The sequence below is a fragment of the Centropristis striata genome, chromosome 20 (genome assembly GCF_030273125.1).
Source record: "Centropristis striata isolate RG_2023a ecotype Rhode Island chromosome 20, C.striata_1.0, whole genome shotgun sequence".
Lineage (NCBI taxonomy): Eukaryota > Metazoa > Chordata > Actinopteri > Perciformes > Serranidae > Centropristis > Centropristis striata.
Genome location: NC_081536.1, coordinates 8,866,558 through 8,888,821, shown reverse-complemented (window position 1 = coordinate 8,888,821; position 22,264 = coordinate 8,866,558). Strand labels below are relative to the sequence as shown.

General features: G+C 41.3%; 1 protein-coding gene across 4 annotated transcripts in view; it reads left to right on the top strand.

Annotated features, from left to right (window-relative positions):
* Positions 1-22,264, top strand: part of micu1 (mitochondrial calcium uptake 1) — a 39,158-nt gene that overhangs the window by 14,218 nt on the left and 2,676 nt on the right. The window contains exons 6-12 of one of the 4 annotated variants that reach the window (XM_059323850.1): positions 2,994-3,005; positions 4,004-4,006; positions 12,102-12,219; positions 14,473-14,555; positions 15,256-15,456; positions 17,458-17,595; positions 19,985-20,093. In XM_059323850.1, coding sequence (XP_059179833.1) covers positions 2,994-3,005; positions 4,004-4,006; positions 12,102-12,219; positions 14,473-14,555; positions 15,256-15,456; positions 17,458-17,595; positions 19,985-20,093 — 664 coding nt within the window. Of the gene's footprint in view, positions 1-392; positions 432-2,993; positions 3,006-3,141; positions 11,401-12,101; positions 12,220-14,472; positions 14,556-15,255; positions 15,457-17,457; positions 17,596-19,984; positions 20,094-22,264 lie in introns of those variants that run through there. The other 3 variants (XM_059323847.1, XM_059323849.1, XM_059323848.1) reach the window with 3 other exon arrangements.

The window sequence follows — 22,264 nt, the reverse complement described above, 5'->3', positions numbered from 1 at the left end:
ATACAGAAAGAGTTTATCTGTTCATGCCTTGAAATTAAAATATGCAGAGAAGGAATTATAAGTAAGGTTTTATAAAGTATGGTTTAATTCAGTTTGGTAGTGAGGGCAATGTTAATGAAATGAGGTTAAAATAAAAGTAAAAGATAATATAACTCTATATAAAAATAAATCCATGTAAAGTGACTTGTAAAGTGGGCATTCATCAACTATCTGTGTATACATGTAAACATATAAAGTTGTTGATCAAAAATTCTGTTTAAGTTTATTTTAAATGTATTTTTTTCTGAAACTCATGAATAGACTGAATATACTGCTATGAATAGTAGCCTAATCTATGAATAACAGAAATTAAATGCAATATAAAAAAAATGCCACATTCATTCATCTTTCAGGCTGAACTGACATTGAAGAAATGGATAAATAGAACTGAGGTGATGTATGAATGGAGGTGATAACTAAATGTCATAGAAATAAACTAATACTAACTGGGGGCAGGAGGGTTAACACAACTAAAATATGACATATGGAAAGAGATATTGGAGCAAATATAAAACACCATTACATTCTGTCGGCAAAGAGGAGAGAAATTAATAGAGAAAATACCAAATGATACTGTTAGAAACACAGCTATGAGAATGTTGCCTGTTATTTCTGGGTCCGTTTTGTCATTTTTTGGTGCATTTCTGTTTATCTTATCACAAGCGGGTTTCACTCTGAGAGAAATCCATTTCAGGTACAAGTTTTATAGGAGAAAAATGTGCATGTGTTGAAAATGTGGTCTCCCTTCTCTCAAAATGAATGTCATTGTTATTATTATTGAATTATGTTGTTGTTTATCCTTTCTCATGTCTTTGCTTTAGCTCCTGCTTTTCTGTCTGCTTCTAAACTGTCAACTCATTATTTTGTTATCACAGTGAATGAAACTGAGCAGATAATCAGAATATCTTGTTTGTTTGAGCTCAGAAAGGTCAGGAAAACACTTAAATGTATTGTTTTCAGCAGGGATCCTATAACTATATCTGCCTTTAATCTCAGAGCATGCAGGTAGTTGAACCTAGTTCATAGAGGCTGGGCTCTTTAACAGGGCACACTTAATCATTAAGAGGGACATGTACAAAGTGGGCCTGTCCAGTGCATAATGACCTATTTAAAGACAATAACAGCAGGTGAACTTTGGACAGGGCTAGCCGCCCCTATGGCAACAAAAGCAGCAAGTCCCTCGACTCTAAATGCTGACATTTCTCTGTTCACAGTCAGGAAAATCGTGGCCATCAGTATAAATCACCAGCATCATTATTTTCATTACTGCTTTCCTTGGTATTGATTTGTGACCATGACTGCCCTCTCGCTGATCCAAAGGTGCATCTCTCACACCCAGTTGCCAACCATCCTCATTCATTTAGCATTAGCTAATGATCAGGGTGATGATTGTAGTTTCTAACCTCATTAGAAAATCCATCAGGCCCCAGGCTGGTATGATGATGAGTAAAGTCTGTACCTTATCTCCATATTGTCGTCAGATGAGCTACAAATGAGGCTAAAGACGGAACTCTTTGTCACAACGTCTCTCCGTTACTGCCTTCTGTAACTCAGGAGTGATTTTAATAAGCCTTATGTTAAGTGAAAGTCCCCAGAACTTTTGCTCACTCATATTTCAAAAGCATAAAAGAGCTTGGGCTGTACATTAATCAAAAGTAAATGTGAAATTCAGTGGCCGCCTTAAAATCAAAATGGAACACTCTTTCTTCATTTATGACCCTCGCCTGCTTGTGTAAATGCCGTCCCTATCTCCAGGCCTCGTGATTCCTTTATTTGCCAGGCAAATCTCTGGACACATGGTTTTCTCTGATACTGTATTTAGCTTTTATTGTCCCCAGAGATTTTTCTGCCATGGCCAAAGCGACCCGAGAGCTCCCCTCCCTCCCCGGCCGTGCCCGCCCCCTTTTTGCCCAGAGACATGTGCCTCCGCCTCATTGGCTGAATGGGCACCCCTAGCTAGTGGCTGTTTCCTGACATTACTGTTTCTTTCCATGAAATCTACATGAAACTTAAGACTGCCTAGAGTTAGATCAAAGGGCCTTTGCAATTATAGTGACGCAATATCAGGCGTGTGTAAATCGTGAAGTTGATGGAGGGTGTGGTGAAGTAAAAGGAGAGCGTAGAGGAGAGCCTTTTAGCTGGGGGTTGGGTGGCAAACTGGAATGAATACTAAGGTCGATGGGAGGTGTACGGTATTGTGTAACATGAGAGCTCTCTTAAAAGACCTCTATGTCTCACTTCTCATAATAGTTTTGTTTTAAAATAGCTGAGCTTACTGAGAGGTTTGTCACTTACATGCAGTTTGACCGCATTTAAGTGGAAGAGTGTTTAACAGTGTTCATGTTATAAACCTTTCACTCCTTCTTAACTCCTCAACGCCACCTCCTGCTGTGCTGACACTAATTTGTTCAGTCTGTATGCCAACATTACATTCCTGATAGGGTCGTTTAACAACTGTTGTTCATATTGACCCACCATGTTTGTTTTACTTTTATTTTCCTGTCCATGGGAACACAGTTATTTTAGAAGTCTTTAAATGGCATTGATTGTGTTTGCTCAACAAATGGTTTCATTACACTGGCTTCCTCCTCTCTGTGTTCTTCTCCTACCCTGATCACGTGATCTTATGTTGATGTGACCTGACGTTGCCATTGTTAACTGTTGTTGATTATTCTTTCGTGCTCTTATCAGTCATCCTCTCTCATTCACATAAAGAGTAATCCCTCCATTTTCTCTCTCTTCCCTTCTTTGTGAATAACCATCAACGTCAACTCCCCTTCTCCCAAAATCCCTACTTTTTCTCTGTCTCCTCCCCTTCTCATTCCACCTACTGATCCCTATTGTCCACCCACAAACTCCCCGTCCCTCCCTCTTCCTCCTCACTTCTTCTGTCTCCCTCCCCTCCTTCCCTCCCTTCCTCATCTCCGTCCCATTCTGCCCCTCCCTCTCTGCAGGACTTCTGGCAGGTATGGGGTGTGTGCCGAGCAGCATGCGTGCACCTGAATGAAAAAAATGCACTTTGTAGTCTCTACCTACTCCCTTCTTGTCCATTTATACTTTTTCCTCTTCTTTCTGTCTCTGAATAGTTTTCTATATTTCTATTACTCACTCTCTCACTCCTCTAGTAACATGGAGGGCATAGCTATTCAGTGTTGTCAGTCCAGGGGAACAGCTAAGTAAGTAGGGTTTTTTTCTGGATTCACCACATCTCAGCTTCAGCAAGTGTGAAACCGGAGTTACAGCCTCACTTAAGTTTACAACCACCTTGGATAGAACAGCAGCCAAACTGTGCATTAAAGTGTATAATTTCTAACAGGAAAGCGTTAGAGTGGTATTAAAATGTTGAATTTACATTTAGCTGTCCTCTCACAGGGTATGCGTTTTTTGTAGAATAAAGAACCACCACTGTATTTTCTCATATAATCATGCAGATTATTATACCATGGCCACGGAAAGGACTTGTTTCTGATTGGCTGGTCAACAATTTAACCACTGTGCAAAAGTACATTGAGCAGCAGATAACATTACTTTAATTGATAATCAGGGTTTAGGTCTGTTCCATTATCAACCAATTATAAACAACATTTAACCCTCCGAGAACCACAAGACTTTAATACCAAAGGGAACATGTACTCAGAAGTGCTCGCCATGAAATCACTGAAAAATTTGGAGGGATTTTTGACCATTTTTATTCATTCTTGAGTGGTCCAAATTTGTTCAATTTAGCACTATAGTCACCATATACTTCCATCACAATGTTAAGTCCTTCTACAGTGTAAACTTTAAAAAACAAAACACAATGTTTATTACAAACAGTCATACATTCCTAAATTAAGCTTTAGATTCTCTGTTTTCAGATGATGTAAACAAATTCCGGGAAGCATCTACTGTTGACCTGCCATCTCCCCATAAACACCCCTTCCACCTCCAGCCCTAAAAAACAGCTCTATGTGTAGGGTTTAAGATGGTTTATGATTTGAGAACAGCTTGTCTTATTGCCTATGGTAAGTGGCCATGGTATAATCACAATAATACACCCTCAGATGTCCTTCTATGAGAAATAACAAATTTTGTAGAGGAAAAAACAATCTACCCTATTTGTTGGTTTCATATAGTGCAACACTTAAATTGCTTGTATCACAAACATAAATGTGTAAGAATTTGTTCATTTGAGGATTTTCTTGCTACTACTTTCCAGCTCTGCTCCAAAATGTTTCACCAGAGTTCACTGGAGAAACCTTTTGTGATTCAAATGCTTCTGATATACACATTTATGTTGATACGTGTAAATAAATTAGCCTTGACCTATAAGCTTTATCTACTAAATGATTTGGCCTTTATGCAGTTCTGAAGGCCTCTGTCAGTCAAAGTGACGTGACGATAAGCCGAGCGCAGCAAAGGGCAGGTTCCAACCTGTGTGCCGTATAATAACGGGGCGTGTCAGAAACTGGAGAAGGCACGCGCCCCATTGTGTGTGCACATGTATGCAAACTCAAACTCTGTATAATTATTGGACATTATGTTGGAGACCTCCCCGGTGCCCTTTGTATAGCTTGTTGGAGGCAGCTGCGTGCCATACCTTCCATGCTGAATTATTGAAAGTGAGGACTTTATACTTTGCCTCGACAGGGATTATTAAACACTGCAGCACTGCTACATAATTTATACACTAGTCAGTGCCCCAAAGTAAAGTTCACATACATTAATAGTGGAATTTTGAGAGGAATGTCAAGTCTTGCAAAGCTGAGATGCAAAGAGCAGCTAAAATGAGTCATAAGGAAGTTGCATTGGTCAATGCCAAATCATAGCAGCGCTGTTCCCCTGCACTCCCTCTGTCTTGCTTTATAAACACATCTTTTCTCCTTCATCCCTTCTAAGAAATATCAGCTCTAGCTTTTCACATGCTTTGGCACTCTAGCCTTTTTCCCAGCATGCACTGCTCTATTGCCTGTGTCTCACAGAGAAAGTAGCTGGTGGTGGCGCCCCCTTTCTGCGCATGGTGGCCTCACAGGGTGGTATATGGACCCAGGATATGGCTCTGTTAGCTAACATCGAGGCTGTATTGATGTGCTTGATAACCTTCACAAATCCATTCTCTGGATTGTCCGGATGTCAGTGCTGCATGATTTCTGTAGAGCATGGTTTAGAGTCACTGAAGGCAGGACATCTTTAATGTATCCCAACTGTTTCTACATGCTGTGGCACTCTAAAGGCCGCAGCGTCTACCATGTGAGCCGCCAGGACTGCGAGCGGACACCTGTCCCTCAGAGGGAGTGAGGAGTGGAGTGGGGCTGCTCCATTGGAAACAAGCCTCTTGTCACACCAACTGTTGTCGTGTTCACTATTTTTGATTTCACAGGAAGCTCCCAGGGGCCGCTGCTTGGAATGTCACCGCTCAACTTCTCTATCTTTTCACACTGTCTTCGACTCTCACATGCTTTCTTTAGCCTCTCTGTCAATGTTTGTCTTTTTTAACATACATAACACACAAACACAGTTACACACACATCTTTCTCTCTCTTTCTCCGCTCCTAATCTACAGTAGAAGAGGTTGTGTTGGTCAGCTACTTGGGTTCCTCCTCTCCTCTTGTGAGACAGCTGCTGTTCCTCAGTGACTGAAATTTGTTTATTGAGTGTTCCACATCAGGGTCCATTATTCTGATTGAGCTCCCAGAATAATTATGAGTTATTAACAGTACACCTGCTCTGAATTTACCCCTGGGACTAGAGGTGCAAAGCTAATACATCACTGTTCTCTCCCCCCACGCACCTGCCCGCCCACCTACAGACTGTGGTGTATTTGGTCTGAGTTGATTTAGTTAATTGTTCACGCTTGACAACTCTGGTGGTCAAGGATGAATTTAAGTTTAAGAGATGTAGACTGGACTCACATTACTTGGACTCGAGTCAGAAATTATTTGGAAACAACTTGCAAATACACTTTGATTTCAACACCAGTGACTCGTGACTTCACTTGAACTTAAGCCTTATGACTTGACAATAGTTGACACCTTCCCCCAAACCCAAATATTAATGAGAATGTATCTCGATCGCAAACTCTGGCTGGCCTCGCTAAAGTTTGTCTGCAGTGGGAACACGATCTGACCGCAATCCGAGCCGACTACCAGCTGTGCTCCACAAGTTTGCGCTAAACGACTCCTGTAGTCAGGTGTGCTTTGCAAACTGGGATGCAACTGTAGCAGCTTGTGTAGTGGTAGTTTCAGCTAGCCAGAGAAATGCATATCAATGTTTCTCTCACAAAAATATGCACAATTCCAGAACAAACAATATTCTTCCTGTATTTACTTTGTAGTTCCTGACCTAGACACGTCTCACCAATAATTAGAGTGAATGTTCTCACATGGTTTATAGTGATGCTGTTTGGTGTGCTTGGACTTTTCTCTGTGTGAAAAGAAACCATACCAAAGGGAAAACACTCAAACTTTAAAAATTCGTCATCTGATTCGTAACTATATGTGTGGAAACACTGTAGGACTCAGTTCTGACTTGGGTCTTGAGTGAAAAGACTTACGTCTTACTTGTGACTTGTAAAATAATGATTCTGTCCCACCTCTGGTATTGAGTTGCATCATGAGTGTGGTTTTCTTCCAGGCTTGGATGGAGATGATGCCCTAGTTGTAGGTGTTGCAGCACAGGGCAGTGCACTTACACACTGTGAGAGCTTTCAGCCACCATTCAGAAATGTCAGGCTCAGACCCGGGTTGACTTCACCCCTCAAGCAGGTCATTTCAAATTCCCTTTCCCCTGAAACTCACGTCTTTCATTGTACCTGTCAAAGTGACTGTAACCCCAGAGCTACCCTATTACACAAAGAGTCATAAAAGTACTGATCCATTTTTAATGCATTTGACTCGCCCCCTTCACCCCCCTCTCTTTCACTCACTCTGCGCTGTCCGTCTGTCACACTGTACACATCTCTCTCGTTTTTAATCAGTATTTCCCCACTGGTGAAGTGCTCCAGTGCACCAGGTTCTAGCGACTCACCTGTACAAAAGATGAGAGGTTGCTCAGGGACAGGCATCACTCAAGTGGACACACATGAATGCATAGACAAAGAGAGTGGGGGCAGATTTCCTCTTTGCAGCTTGGGATTTTCATCTTCAGTGGCAGGACTCAGCGTAGACCCATAAATTCATTTCTTTGTTGTGGTGTTCAGAGGAGACCTCGCAGACAGTGTCATATGACATTATCTGAGAAAAGTCTCTGTGTCTTTTGTTTGATAATTAATATTTTAAAGCTTTAGCACAAACTATGTGGCTCTCATCCAGTTCTTTTATCATCCACTTTCCTCTATTCTTCTCTCCTGTTATCGGGGTGTCTGCAGCTGCAGTGTTGGACGGGGTCACAGATTTAATCAATAACAAAGCACTGCAGCTGGTATAGTGGTAATAGAGAGGGCCAAGTCTAAGCTGCCATCAGCTCCTAAGCCAAGCGCATGGCCACACAAATTGCTGCTGGAGCAGCATAAATAATAAGAGTGAAGCCAGCAGAAAGTGGAGGGGGTGGCACAAGACATATTTTTAGCATTCAAATGTCCATGTTTGACGATTGCAGTATAGTGTTGAATAATGTCTCATCTCAATCACAGTTGATTCAACAGCTGCATGTTTTCTCTTATTATGACATGATGAGGATGCTAGATGCCTTTTCATCAGCGCAGCTGTGATATCACTGAGCCCATCAGTGTCATGTGGTGCATTTCATCATCTAAATGTGTTTATATTAGATTCGTTTGGAAGTAAAAGAAAACTAACACATGTTGAGAATTTATTAAAGCTTTGATCGTTTCTTAAGAGTTTCCTACATTTCGGATAGTTGGTAGAAACTAAGGCTATATGAAAATGTAAAGGCATAAAATTTGTCGGTTTGGGATTTAACAATGATATATGAGAATCCTAAAGAGCTTTGTAAGCAAGCCAAGTTTTTAAGTGTGCCACTTCTTTATGGTGTGCTTAGAAAGTGTTTCTTAGGCACTCATGTTAAATGAGCGGAAAGAGATGCAGCCCCTTTGCATGCATGCCTCTGGCTGTGCTTGACTTGGGTCTCATTCGTTGGACTCTTTAGCTTGGGCTAGTTTAAATTTGGCCAGGGCAGCGATCGGGCTGCTCTGTCGCCTGGTGCATTGGAGAGATTAGCCCCGACCAAACCTTTAACCCCGTCTGTGTGTGTATATGACAGCAGTACATTTGAACGACCCGCCGCCAGCGCCATCCAGCCAGCAGCTCTGTCAGAAGTGTGTTTCTGCCTCAGATCACAGGCTAGTTGGCCTGTTCAGGCCATCATCTGGATACAGCTCGTGGACTTGGCCATAGCGTAGCTGACACATGCAGACATGTATGAACACATGAGCAGGCACAGGGCAGAGATTTAAAAAGAAATCATGCTTACATACACAGACAGCTATGAAGTTGACACTGATCAACAGAAACACGGACGGACGAGGCGTTAGCTGTTCATTAACTTGAGTGCTGCAGCAATTACATTTACAGTCATTTGTAGATCAGTGCTTTGGGAAAAATCTAAGATGGGTGTTAAATACAGCCTCCAATGAAGTTGAGATCATTTTAGTGATTGCAGCCGCAAGTTTTATAGGCATAATGTCCTCTGGGTAGATGAATAAAAACTGATGAGACACTGAGTCCGGGGAATCAAGTAACCTAATAAGTCTCTCTGGTAGGTAAAGTGTTTTTCACTATTTATCTGAATCACTGGTAGAACGATTCATGCCATTTTGAGATAATTAGCATCAGTCAATGTCAGGACGGTTATTTATTTAATATTGTTTTATTTCTTCACTGAGCCAATGGCTTGTTGTCAGAGTACCCACTAGTGCAAAACTACAGTGGAAAGCCGAGACTTGCACCAGTGACAGAATGGTGGAGGATGAAGGAGGAGATAGGACATGGTTTAACAGCCCAGCCACAAGCTCCACTGAAAGGCTTAAAAGCTGAGGTGGAACCCACAGCACAGCTCGATATACACACTGCCATCCCTCGCTCTGCTTGAGAGAGTGCGGTGTTACATCATACATTTGTCGGAGAGATGTACAGTATGATAGCACATTGTGTATGTAAGGTAGAGCTGGCAAGTGAAAGCTATACTGTCAGCTCAGCAGTGAAGTCTGTGGCTGTAGAGTGGGATCCTAAAAGAGAGAATCGTGTTCTCTCCTGACTGGGACACGCTGCATCAGACTAAAAGCTCTGTGTTTGTGTGTTTATTGGTTAGTATGCTCATACACACTCTGATATCCCTTCTTTTATCAGCCGAAAACGCTATTCTGTTCCACTCTTGGATGGCTGGCTATTATCTTTGGACACATTTTCCTTGAATGTCATTTTGGCTATTCTGCGGGGGTGTTTTTGTCCTTGACTCAGGACACTGAAAAAGAACAAATTATTATGCCTAATGTGCTCTGTGCCTCCGTTCTGATCATTATAATGAGGCCCAGTGTGTTTATGTCTCTCATGTGCGCAGTTGTGTAGCTGTCTGTGTGGGCGTGAGTAAGTGCTTGCCCAATGAATTACACACTCGTGTGGCTGTGTGTGTTTTCTTTTTCGTGGAATGGGGTTAGGACTCTGGCTCACCTCGGGCTCAGAGGTCTTTCGTGTGTCATTGTTTGGGGCCGATACCAACCTCTTCTACTCTTACTTTACCTTTCTGTTTGCCCTTCATTTTTCTCTAAACTTATACACATGCAAACACCTGAATGCTTATGCCACCAAGAATGAACATTTTGCATTTTGTTATCTCTGTGTGTCTCTCAACCAGTAGCACTTCTCCAAAAATAACTTATTTTTCTCTCTCATCTCCCCCCTCTCTCTCCCACTCCCTTCTCCCCTTATACTGTAAATGTAGATACCATCAATAATAAATGTTACAGTAGAAACCACTATTTTCTATATTTGTATCACTGACATGTAAGAGTCAAGATAGACACGATTTGGGACAGTGGTATATTTTAAATGCTTATATATCAGCTGATTTACAGTCTTTATCATGAGGAGGGAGTCGAGTCATGGGGGAAGAAATTTAATGAATTTTGTCATGTTATGTTATTAAGGAGGATGCCACCAAATTTAAGTTTTCAAGTATGTTTTCACAATTAATGTCACAATGAAGTCTCTGTCCCTTATTGTCAAGCTATAACAATAAACAACAACATGGAGTTGCCATGTTTTTTATTCTATATCAACAAACATGTCAAAATGACATAGAAAGAACACACACATAAGATAAAATAGTAATTATATTAATGAAAGGATGGATGGATGGTCGAATTATCCTTGAGCAGGATACTGAACCCCAAATTGCTCCCGATGCTGCGTTCATCGGTGTGTGAATGAACTCCCAATGGTGGCAGGTGGCACCAGTGTGCCCTGGTAGCCTCAGCCACCAGTGTGAATGAATGTAGTGTGTAGTGTAATGGCAATATAAGTGCCATTTACCATTTACCATTTTACCAAGAATTACTAGAATGGCACTCAGAGAGCGCAGGTTTCCTTTAAGGCCAATGGTGCATTCACATGCTCCCCAGATGGTCCCATTTCCCAAGTTGGGAAGTTGTTCTTTATTTTTATTTGTTTGGTTTGTATTTTATTGCTCAGAGCGTTTTAAACAACACATTGACAGCTGCTTCCTGAATTGTGTGACAACAAAGAGCTGAGAAATGGATCAGATGAGCCATGAAATATAATTGGGAACTAATTTTCCTGATTATTTTTGACAGCTCATGAATGCAACACAGCAGCAGTGTTGACAGAAGTGAAAAGTAATTTGTATATTCGCCCCAAAATTTGGTGATTTGGAGCGGCTCCAAATTGTAATGGGTTCTCCCTTGTCCCTTGCCACACACTTCCACTTAGTTTCATGAAAATCCTTAGTTTATGTGTATTTCTACTGGAAAATAGACAAAAAAAACAAACCATACTCAAAACATAACTACCTTGGCGAAGGTAATAATTATAATAATGAGGTCTATTTCCCTTTTAACCGACAGTATGGGACTAGCTTTTATTTGCAATGCCTAATCTGCATACAGCTCCAGTGAATATACGGACAGTAGTTATAAATAAAAGTTTTAACAGCCTTGTTAGTGAAGCTGCATCATATTCTTTGCTTACTGACTGCAGAGACATAATTGAATTCTTAATTTGACTGGTGTCCTCCAATTATCTTGTTTTGAGCAAGATGCTTTTTGTGTGTGTGTGTGCGACACTTTGGATGCATATGAATGTCTTTGTCGTTCAAGGCCCTGCTAAAGACAGCAGAGGCCACGCTGTTTCTCTAACAGTTGTTTCTCCTCCTTCCTCCTCCTCTGAATTGGACCTCTTACAGACGGAGGTAACTCCACATGGGCTCAGCGTGGCCCAGCCCCACTCCCCTCCCAAGGCATGCTCTGTCCGTCTGTCCACTCTGTCTGGTGGACACTGTCTTTCAAGTCTCTATCACTGAGTGTGTAGTGTGCATGTGATTAAGTCACTCTTTCATGCAATGCTGTGAATATACACATGCTAACAGAAAACCGTCAGATAACTGTGTGTGAGAGAGAGCTTTGTTTTTAATGATTAATACATTTGGGTTGTGTTACAGATATGGTTAATCAATAGTGTGTGTTTGTGCTACAGTCTCTCGTGATGTTTTTCTTCTCTTTTATGTCAATTTCACACTGTGAGTACAGCCTCTGGTGGATAATGTATTTTGTACTCCAACTGACCAGAGACTAATTGCTTGTCACTACCACCCTCACTTGCCTGTACGGCTTCATGTGTATGCAGCATTTGCATGACTGTTATCGTGATAAATTGTCTATTCATCGTCCTTATATACCAGGGCTTTTTTAAGTGTCTGTGGAAGTACAGTATGTGTGTACGTTTCTGTTTTTGAGTGTGGCCACTCTCAGACACACACACACACACACACTTGCTTGCACACACACACAAAGCCACACCTCGGGCAGCTGTAGAAGCTGTAAGGCTTATGCTGAATCATGTGAAATCTTTTTTTAAATAACTTCTTCCTTTCTATGTCGGGACCTGCATGAGCAGAAGATCGCCCAAGAGAGGGAGAAGTTTGCAGATGAGGACAGCATATTTTACACATTGGGAGAATGTGGCCTTATCTCCTTTTCTGACTACATCTTCCTCACCACAGTGCTGTCCAGTAAGTACATGTTGAGCTGCTCAGACTACACAGAGATCTAATGGTTCTTTTATGACCCATTCCATTCTATTCCCAAATCTTTAAGGGCATATTATGCAGGAATTAGTTTGTAAACACAGCATATAAACTTGGACCCTCCTCACTAACTCAACAAAAGTGAAAGCCAACTAAAGATTCACTCTCGTTTTTGTCCAAACTTTATCCACCTAGAGTTTCATAATTTTTTTCCGGCTATTTCTGTAGCTCTGTGCATTAAGAGTGAAACTCAGAAACGTCCCGAAAACCCCGAAATGAAAAGAAAAGAGGAAATATTAGCAGAGGGCAGGGTCCCTGCAGACGCAGACACTGCCACAGACTTCTTTTATTTTAAGTGATGATGGAGAGGAAGGACTTATGCATGAGTCTATACATTGTCCTGCTGTAGTAAAATCCTGCATAGTGTACCTTTAAAATCTTATCACACTGATGACGAATCAAATCCCAAGTAGATCTCTTCTTTGTCTCCTCTGCTCTCAGATTTTTTACTGACAGTTAAGACTGAAATTGAAAAACAGAAGACTTTTCCAATATGATATTATTAGCCAGGTTACAGAGCTGGCTGTCTGTTCAGTGTGATCTCCAGTTCTGTCAAAGTTAATAATGTGTGTCTACCAAGCTAGCTGCCTCGGAGAAGTTTCACAGAATCAGTTTGCTTCAGCTGGATCTAGCATTGCTGGTAGATACAGGGAGTACATTTCACATAAAAACATCCTTTTCCAAATGTGCCAGAGTTCGTGATAATGACAATAAAGCTCTTACTCCTTCCCGTCCAATGCCTAGTATATTCATATCCACCAGCTTAGCTCGACCATTTATTATAATCCGTTCATATGGAGAAAGTCTCTGGGGACGTTTTCAAGGACAAGTCATTTTTAAGCGTACAGGACAGCATGCCTTATGGTTGGTTTCAATCCATTTAACATGGGCACAAAAATAGTACAAAGGAACGCATATTTTGCCTGCTTCAGGCCTCATAGTGGAACATATTTACTGTTTTTATACAGTGTAAATACTTTGTTCAATAAGACAAGATTATCTTTAATCTTTAAATAATTTCCCTTAAAGGAGTCAGCTAGCTCATGCAAGAAATTGTTATTATGGTATACAGCAGTCAAAATGAGGCATTGAAAATAACAAACAGAGGTTGTATTATGTGGAGTGTAAATATTATGGCTTCCAGTTTGTTTTCAAGCGGGTGAATTATAGCCTTTGTACACAAAAGCAACTGTCACTGCCCGGAAAAGGGCCGTTCTGTGTAGAAACTACAGATTTTGGCAGCCGTGGGCTAAATAGTCAGGCTAATAAAGAGTACAACCTTGTGCCTCACTTTAAAGAAAATACTGTGATGTGCATGTTTGCTACATAGTTTATCACAGACTTATCATAGGAGTTGAGGTTTGACTTTTAAAAGTGAGGGAGGGGGGTTGGGGGGACGGTGGTATAAACACAGTCAAAATGATAAAGAATTTAAAATCCTAAAAATCCCTAGTGAGACTCGAGGGTTAAATATAAGGGCATAAAGGGCTTCATACATTTCTAAGTTATAAGTTTGTGTAGCAACATCAAATCTATGTAGTATGGAATTGTTGTAACAACATAGTTTTTATTATTCAAGATATAGAATTTAATTAGCTGTCAGTGTATAGCCTATATATCTGTCGTATATGTCTTCTGGAAGTATGCAGAGTGTATTGTAAGGAAGAAAAGGTCAGAATAATGGCATTAATTAAGGGGGCTAAAAGAAACATTGTGTCTGTATAAAAAAAATCCTGAATGGAGGTACGGTTTGGCTGACCATTTCCCTTTTTTATTTAGTCTGTCATTATCACACTATGAGAGCTAACCCTGTGAACTGAGCCTTGTTATCCTGCCGCACCGAAAACAAATTTCACTGACTCTGGCCGTTTGATCGTTAAACTGTGGGTGTTAGCAGCAGAGGTACAGTGAAAGCCATTCGCAGATAGAAAAAAAACAGTGCAGAAAATTGAAATTCAAATTATCATTAATGCAAATTTTCTATTCCTGATAAACATATAGAGCTGTGCAGGGTCTGGTCTGCGAAGCAATCATTGTGCAGTCTGATGGCTCAAAAAAAGAGCATTTAAAGTGTCCCGCGCTGCACCTCGGAAGGGTAGATGAAAGCTGAGACGACTCAGTGTGACTTGTTGTGTTGCATTGATTTCACTATGTGTTTTTCTATCCCGTTGTGTCCAGCTCCCCAGAGGAACTTTGAGATTGCTTTCAAGATGTTTGATCTGAACGGTGACGGAGAGGTGGATCTGGAGGAGTTTGAACAGGTAAGACTGAGATCACCAGTTTCACACAAACACACAAATTCAACATGTTGAAGGAGACTTAAGGGTTAAAACAGCCAGCCCACACGTTTGGACCGTGCTGTAGCTGCAGTAGCTAATGATTGCATTACAGTAAGCAGTAACACACACTGACAGGCACTAAAGTTAAGTTGATGTGCATCACTGTGACATTTTCGCAGAGGGAAAAGATAAGTGCTGTTCTCTGCACTCTGTGATATATCATTATCTCTGCCACTGGATGTGGTAGGGTTTCTGAAATGCAGTGTGGCATGAACAGAATTATTCATAAAGATATTTCTCATTTTAAAAAAGAATATAAAGATAAATTTCTCTTTTGTAAACGCAATTAAACATGTCATTTACATTCAAAATAACAAAATCATACATGTGGTTGTTTTAATGTCTTTCAAAGCTTTTTTCAAAGTGAAAACAGATTCTCATTTTTTAACATTGTCCTAAACCATAAATTTGAATAAAATTGATGTATTGCCCTAAAACTGTAGAGGCAATCAAGTAAGTGGCTTTATTATGGGACAGCTGTCCAATTACATCTTTTTTTTACACTTTCTATGAGACTTTTAATGCATTTATATACTCCAGAAAGTAAATTATCTCAAGTTCTTCCAAAACATATTCTGCACCATCATGCTGGTTGACATGGGACTCCACCTCAATCATTTAGGTCCAGAGCATCATCCGTTCCCAGACCAGTATGGGCATGCGACATCGCGACCGATCTACCACAGGGAACACCCTGAAGACGGCTGGCTGCAGCTCTGCTCTCACCACATACTTCTTTGGAGAGGATCTGAAGGGAAAGCTCACCATCGGCAGCTTTCTGGAGTTTCAGAGAAAACTGCAGCATGATGTGCTCAAACTAGAGGTAATAAAAGAGGAAGGTGAATGAGTGGAGGAGGAGAGTATTAAATGGAGAATTTTCATCTACCAGTTTACTGTTCTATTGCGTGCAGTTTGAATGAATTAATTTGAATATTATAGCTTTGCTGTAATCTTAAATCTTAGTCTTTGCTTCACCTTTTTAAAAGCGTACACATCAAAACTGATGGCGGACTCGGAGGAAATAAATAATACTGTCCCTGTTACATTTAGTCTCCCAGTAAACATAAACCAAACCTTTTCAGGGTTCATGGAGAGAAGCAAGGAGGTGTGTGATGGGTGAATGTAATGCATAATGCAAAGGAAAACAAGGCATGAGGATGACAAAAGCTGCGTGGATTGTCTGTCAGCACTGGTCAGTGTCACTCTGTCAGAGCTGTGACAGTATAAAAGCCATCTTCAGTCTCCTCCGAGTGACACCAGACCTGTGCTTATACAGTAACAACTCATCAGGGTTGTTGAGCATATGGTTATTCTAATCTATTTAATTAGCGTGGGTAGTGCCTAACTGATACACTGAACCATAAGGGTGCCGTCGTCTGAAGCTCCAAGAATGAGACTGCAGTCTAAGTATCTGCCAGAAAGAAAGCACTATCTGTCAGGTCTTAATGATACCACAATGCTCAGAGAGGGAAATCATAATACCACAGATAATGCTGTCACCAACATAGCTAATCCAATCCAATTCTTGGAGTCTTTTACTCTCGTGTGCTTGCCCTCTCTCCTCTCTTTCTCTATTTGCTGAGCTTGCAGTTCATCCAAGGCCATATTTCACCAGCTGTAGCTTTTTTTTTGCCGGGTCCTCACTTATTTTCTCTTATCCTTGCTTTTGTAACTCTAATTTTACCCCTTGTTTATGAACTCCCAGTAAAGCTGGAATTACAATCTGGTGACAGAGCATAATGCATACATTTTAAAAACTAGGATTTCACACAAAACAAAACAAGTAGGGCAGCTAACTCTTGCGCTCTTTGCTGTCTGTCTCTCCACTCCATTAAGTTGTGTGTGTGTTTGTGTGTGTAAGAGCAGGGGCATAACACCTCACACCATAAACGGCAGTGAAGCGCAGTATGAAACGGTTTATTTATGTTATTCACCTAATTTATGTGCACTTGTTTTATTTCAACTCAGTGTTGGAGTCCCTTGTGTTTTCCTGTCATTTATGGTGCATGGTGTTTCTGTGAGGGCGGGGCCCAGCCCCCGCTCTAGAGGAGACATGGACATGCAGCAGTACCGACGACCACTCGGTACTGCTGCACTGTGCAGCTGTATTTTCTTGGAGAATAGAAGTGTTGGATCAATATGCAGATACTCAGTATTAAATTACTCTGATCAGGATTGATAGCAAAAAAAAACTTGATCAGCACATGCTAACAACCCAAGCCTGTATGTCCATGCATAACAACAGAAATATCATAATAACCAGTGCTTATGTCCTTAAGTGTGGCCAGCTTGCAGCTTCACTGTTTTGGTTTGCTCTTATCATTCTCATCGTGTCAGTTTCAGCAGCAGCAGGCAGCTGTTTTCAGCTGAAAAAGCTTGACAAACCCACCGTACGCTACCTGCTCATCTGCAAATTTAATATGATTTCCCCACACAAAAAGTAGATCATGAATGGTCAGGTCACCCTCTGAAATCTTGACTCCTGGGCTTATTTTGGCTTAGTCATGATCTGCCTCTCACAAGTGCGACAAATTAACATTTTGAGAGGTTGGCACATTCAGAGAGAGTCCAGAGAGGGAGGGGGCCCTGTGGCTCAGACATAAATCGACTGGATTGACCTGACACAGCCAAGGCCCAGTGGAACATTGTTAGAAAAAAAAAAAACATGCACATGCAGATTTAATGTCACCGACGCCAGCTCCAAGCATGATTCAACGTGAAGCCTGACACCAGGATTTACTGTTTCCCATCTCCCTGTGCCCTCGTCCTCTTATTCATTTGTTTGTCCTACTCAATCTTCATATGTCTCACTCTCTCCTTCCAGTTTGAGAGGAACGATCCTGTGAGTGGCCGAATCACCGAGAGACAGTTTGGGGGTATGCTGCTGGCCTACAGTGGCGTCCAGTCTCGTAAACTCAAGCAGATGCAGAAGGGCTTGAAGAAGATGTTTAAGGATGCACAGGTAAATAAATCTGTGTTTTACTTATTCACGCTTCCGTAGAACTGTGAGATAACTGATTGCTACTCTGTGGTTATATATTGTTCGAGATGTGGTGGTGTGGAGTGTTTTAACTAATTGGCCTACATGCGAGGATGTGTGACAGACGGTGTGTGCCTGAGGGAAAAGGAGATTGTGCTGGGACATTGCGAATGTGTGAGACAGGCTGGATGAGGGGTAATACATCACTGGGAGAGGACAACACATTCTGAGCTTGACGTTATCCAACTGACCGACAGTTACTCTCCCCAACTCTTCTGCCTTCCACTATCTCTGTTTTTTGTGACCAAATCCAGAGCAGCCAAGAGGGTATAATTACTCCATCTCGCTTTGAGCTTCTTAATAAACCCTTCAGGCGTTGTCCTCCTCTTCGGTTGCTCTCCTATAAATCTAAAACTCATTCAGTTTACTTCTGGAGGTGTACGAATTCTCCAAATGCAAGATTTGGTTTAGTCCTCGATTTTGAGCCTCTGTTCTGTTTATATGGGTTTTTTGTGATGAATAAGGAAGAAGTTATATAAGATAAGATAAGATAACCGACACACACTTCAAGAACACCAAAGAACATTCAGATAGATTAACTTTATAAATTGTAAACTTCACGGTAATTAATGAATTTAAGACGACCAGTCTGCACATTGCTAACAAGTGACTTTTATCCATTTGCAAACTTAAAAATTAAACAGAAATGGTCAACAAAATCAAAAACAAATTAAATTCTAACACGTGTCCCATCGACGCATTAGCTTTACTTCAGCAACAAGTGTTGGATTGAGGTACAGCAGCCAGATACATAGACAACAGAAAACAAACTAGGGCTGTCTCAGTACAATTGTATTCATAAGGCTTTGTTTGAGACCTGCCAAATGACCACAATCAACAGTGCCATGTCCCTTCTATCCTATTCTAATTCTATGTTTTATTCCCTGTAGACAGATACTATAAATTCCAGCAGAAAATTTCACCTAAAAGCATTTGGGTGTTAAGTCTCTAGTTAGTATAGTTTAGCAGTAACAGAGTGGGTGGCAACAATCGCTACGCCTGCAGCAGCTGATGCTGGGATGTAGACAACAAAGACAGCACATGTAAATTCCCTTGGCTTATAATAATATGGAGACTCACAACCAACAGTTTGATCTCTGAGCTATAGATGCTTTCTTTAATGGTGATGTTACACCACCTGGCACCCCTCCTTTCTTCTCACCACGCCGCCTGAGGTCTCTGTCAACCCGTACAGTGTGAAAGCTGGTGATGGCACATTTGCATCCAAAAAATGCAACTGTGTCGCAGAAGATAGAACCACGGTACGAAACCTGTGGACGTCGTATGATAGTTTTTGGTCTCTGAACCATTACACCCATATTTCCTTTATTTCCTTCAGATGCTCCTTAGAAAAAGTAGTTTTTGACTTTCCTCCTCTGAGACGTTCTTTCACCAAACACCACCACCTTGCTCTAAGCAAGTGAAATGGCTCCGCTGGGACCGACCAAACACAGCTAAAATGTAAAAATATTCAAGATCCAGAGGGCTCAGTGCCATCTTCAGTACATACCTATCCTTTCCCATTTCCAATGTTTTGCATGAACTTTGGTTTCATGCTGGTTCTGCTTCACTGTAATGAGCTCCATCAGTCAATTGACTGAAGTTCCGCCCATGCACATCGTATCCCCAGAAGTGTTTCAGCAAAAATACATCCCATTTTTTATTTTCCCCCAAAGACAGTAAGCATCACATGAGCTATGATGAGGCACATTTGATGGTTAAATGCAGTGTTTAGCAGAGAAAAGAAAAGCAGGGAAGCTGCTGTTCCTTCGAGGCATGAGGAAGAGATGAGGCTGGTTCTGCCAGAGTTGTGTCTCTCTGAGGAATTAAAGTGCAGTAAGCATCTTTCTCTCCTCCACTGTTTATGCTTTCTTTTTCCATGCCGCTGTCTGTCTTTTTCCATTGGCATAACCTGTAATGTAAATGAGAAAAGTGTTATTTACAGCCTGAGACCAGCTGCTCACTTTTTTGCAAATTAGCTCATCAGCAGCATGGCAGCTGTGTGTCTGTGTACATGTGCATGTGTGTCTTAGACCGTCTGTTCCTCTGTCCGTCCGCGGCACACTGTTCATCCATGTGTGGCCACTGCTTCTGCCTACTTCCCTCTCTGTCATTTGTGTCACACTGCTGAGCTGCTCCCAAAACGTCATTGAGCAGTCGCAGCTCTTGTCATGACAATGTGTGGCTCATTTTTCACATGACTGCAGCGCTCTCTAGGCTCAGGTAGAAACGGCAGGAATGATTTGTTTGTGATTTGTCACCAAGTTTTTCACCCCAGATTAATTTTTGTGTATTCCCCATTTTTGCGCAGGGCATCACTTTTGAGGAAGTGGAGAATTTCTTCACTTTCCTAAAGAACGTGAACGATGTGGACACGGCCCTGAGTTTCTACCACATGGCAGGAGCCTCCATAGATAAAGGTACACCCACATTTGCCCTTTTCCTCTGACATTCTCTCTTTCCTCCTAATTACTCTCCTTTAGACTCAACTGTTGTCACTTTCATCCTCCATCTCTCAGAGCTGTTAACACTCCGCCAGCCAGATTCGCTTCCAACATCTCCCTTTGCCTGGCTTTGCTCCCAATCCTTGCTCAGCCATTTGTCATCTGCTTGTCCATCCATCCATTTATCTATTGCCTCTTCCTCCAGGCGTGCATGAGAGCGCATGCTTAAATCCAAGAACCATGAATATGCACACATAACAGATCACTTTGCAGGCTGCTGATGCCCACTGACACATGCCAGCATCATTAACAGCAAAGGAGAGTAGAGTTAGGACGTGGCCGACCCAACATCCACATGGTCGCTCTTTTCCTCCCAAGCACCAGGAGTGTGTATGTCATCTGCAAGCTGGTGACTGGAGGGTTTAACCATCACTTCTAAAGTGCCCTAAAGCAAGACGTCAACTTTCTAATCCTTAAGGTTTCAGTCCTGGTTGATCTGGCAACACCTGGGTTACTGTGGAAACAGTAAGAGTGGTGTAATACTCCAGCAAACACTGATTGAGCAGCTACTTTGTCAGAAATAAACCAGAGGATCTGCTGGTGTATCTGTTTACAGTGCAGCTTAACATACTAGCACTGTTAAATGAAGACGTTGGTGAATAATCTGCCTTTTTAAGCAGCAGAAATGTAATTTAAAGAGACGGGCACTAAAACTGTTTTAGACAGAGGGTGAAAACAGGTTTATTCAGACAGACAGAAAGAGAGAAAATAAGTTTTATTTAACATTAAATCATGTAAACATGGTCTTGCAAAATACAGCACTTCTCTACTAAATCAATGTGATCAAATTAGAAGAATGCATTTCAAAAGAAAATAAAAGCCAGCGGTGGAAGAGAGTCGACTGCTATTTTGATTTTAATAACAGAAATTAAAGCTCATTTCATTTCATTTTTGGTGAACAATTGAAATTGCGACACCCTTAAGAAAGAGTTAATCACTGAACGTTAATGCATCATATAGCTATTGTATGCTGAACATTAATAGTATTTCACATGGAGTTTGATTTCATAAAATCTTTATTGATTATGATTTAGACAGACAGTTGACTGGGGTTGTCCCAGTATGCTCACTCCTGGAGAATGTGTCTGCAATGATTATTCAGAAAGAATAATTAGTGTCACATCAGTCATTATATTAATCTTATTTCCTTTATCTTCCTCAACACATTCATTTCTACTGAATTAATTTCTCTGTCAGATTCTAACAATGAAAATCTATTTAATGTGAGAGCAGCATGGACAGCGGGGACCTGTAGCTTTAATGATACGGCAGTGGCAGTTGTTTGAGTCAATTTCTTCTTCATTTATTGCTGTGATTTACTCCACCAATAGGCCTCCATATGTTTTCTGTCAGCTCATCCATTAGTTCTGATTCACTGATGAACAGCTTCTGCTGTAAGGGAGTGCGGGGGCTACCCCGAGGTGCGTGTTTCCACCGTATTATTTCAGCTGCAATAACAGTAACAAGCCATGTGTGCGTCTGTGAGTGTGTTTTGGAGGGGCATTGAAAACATCAGGCTGCTGTGGGTTCATGTTGAGCTGCCAGGCATGCGTCTGTGAATTATCTCCGTCATCCTGTTGTCCATGCAGTGAAACTGTCTTCCTACTCTTCAAGCCTTAAGGAGCTGTTGTATTTCTCTCTTCTCTTTTACAATCTTTCTTTCTGTCTTTCATCTGTTTCATTTCGCTCTCAAATCTGATGATTTCACAGCCTTTTAGTAGAGTTTCTCATATGTGGGTGTGCTATCTGGAACTGCACATTGTTAAAGGTAGAAAAGAAGGCCACTAATGAGATTCTTGGAGTGATTCAGCTTTTTTTTTTGTCTTGCCATTTGCAGAGAGATTTTTGTTAGATATTATTCTTTTCATCCTCGCTCCCTCCTCTTTCTTATGCTCCTCTGTTTCTCTTTAGCTTTGCTCCAGTTTTTTGCCTTTTGAAGTCTGATAATCAATCATTCTGGTTGAGACTGTGGAAGTTTTCATCATTTTATTATCTATTTGTTTTTCTGAAAATGACCCCAGAGGATTATTTTTCTCCTCTGTCTCCTCTGTCCCTCTCTTCCACTGTACACCTCCATCTTTTTCTCA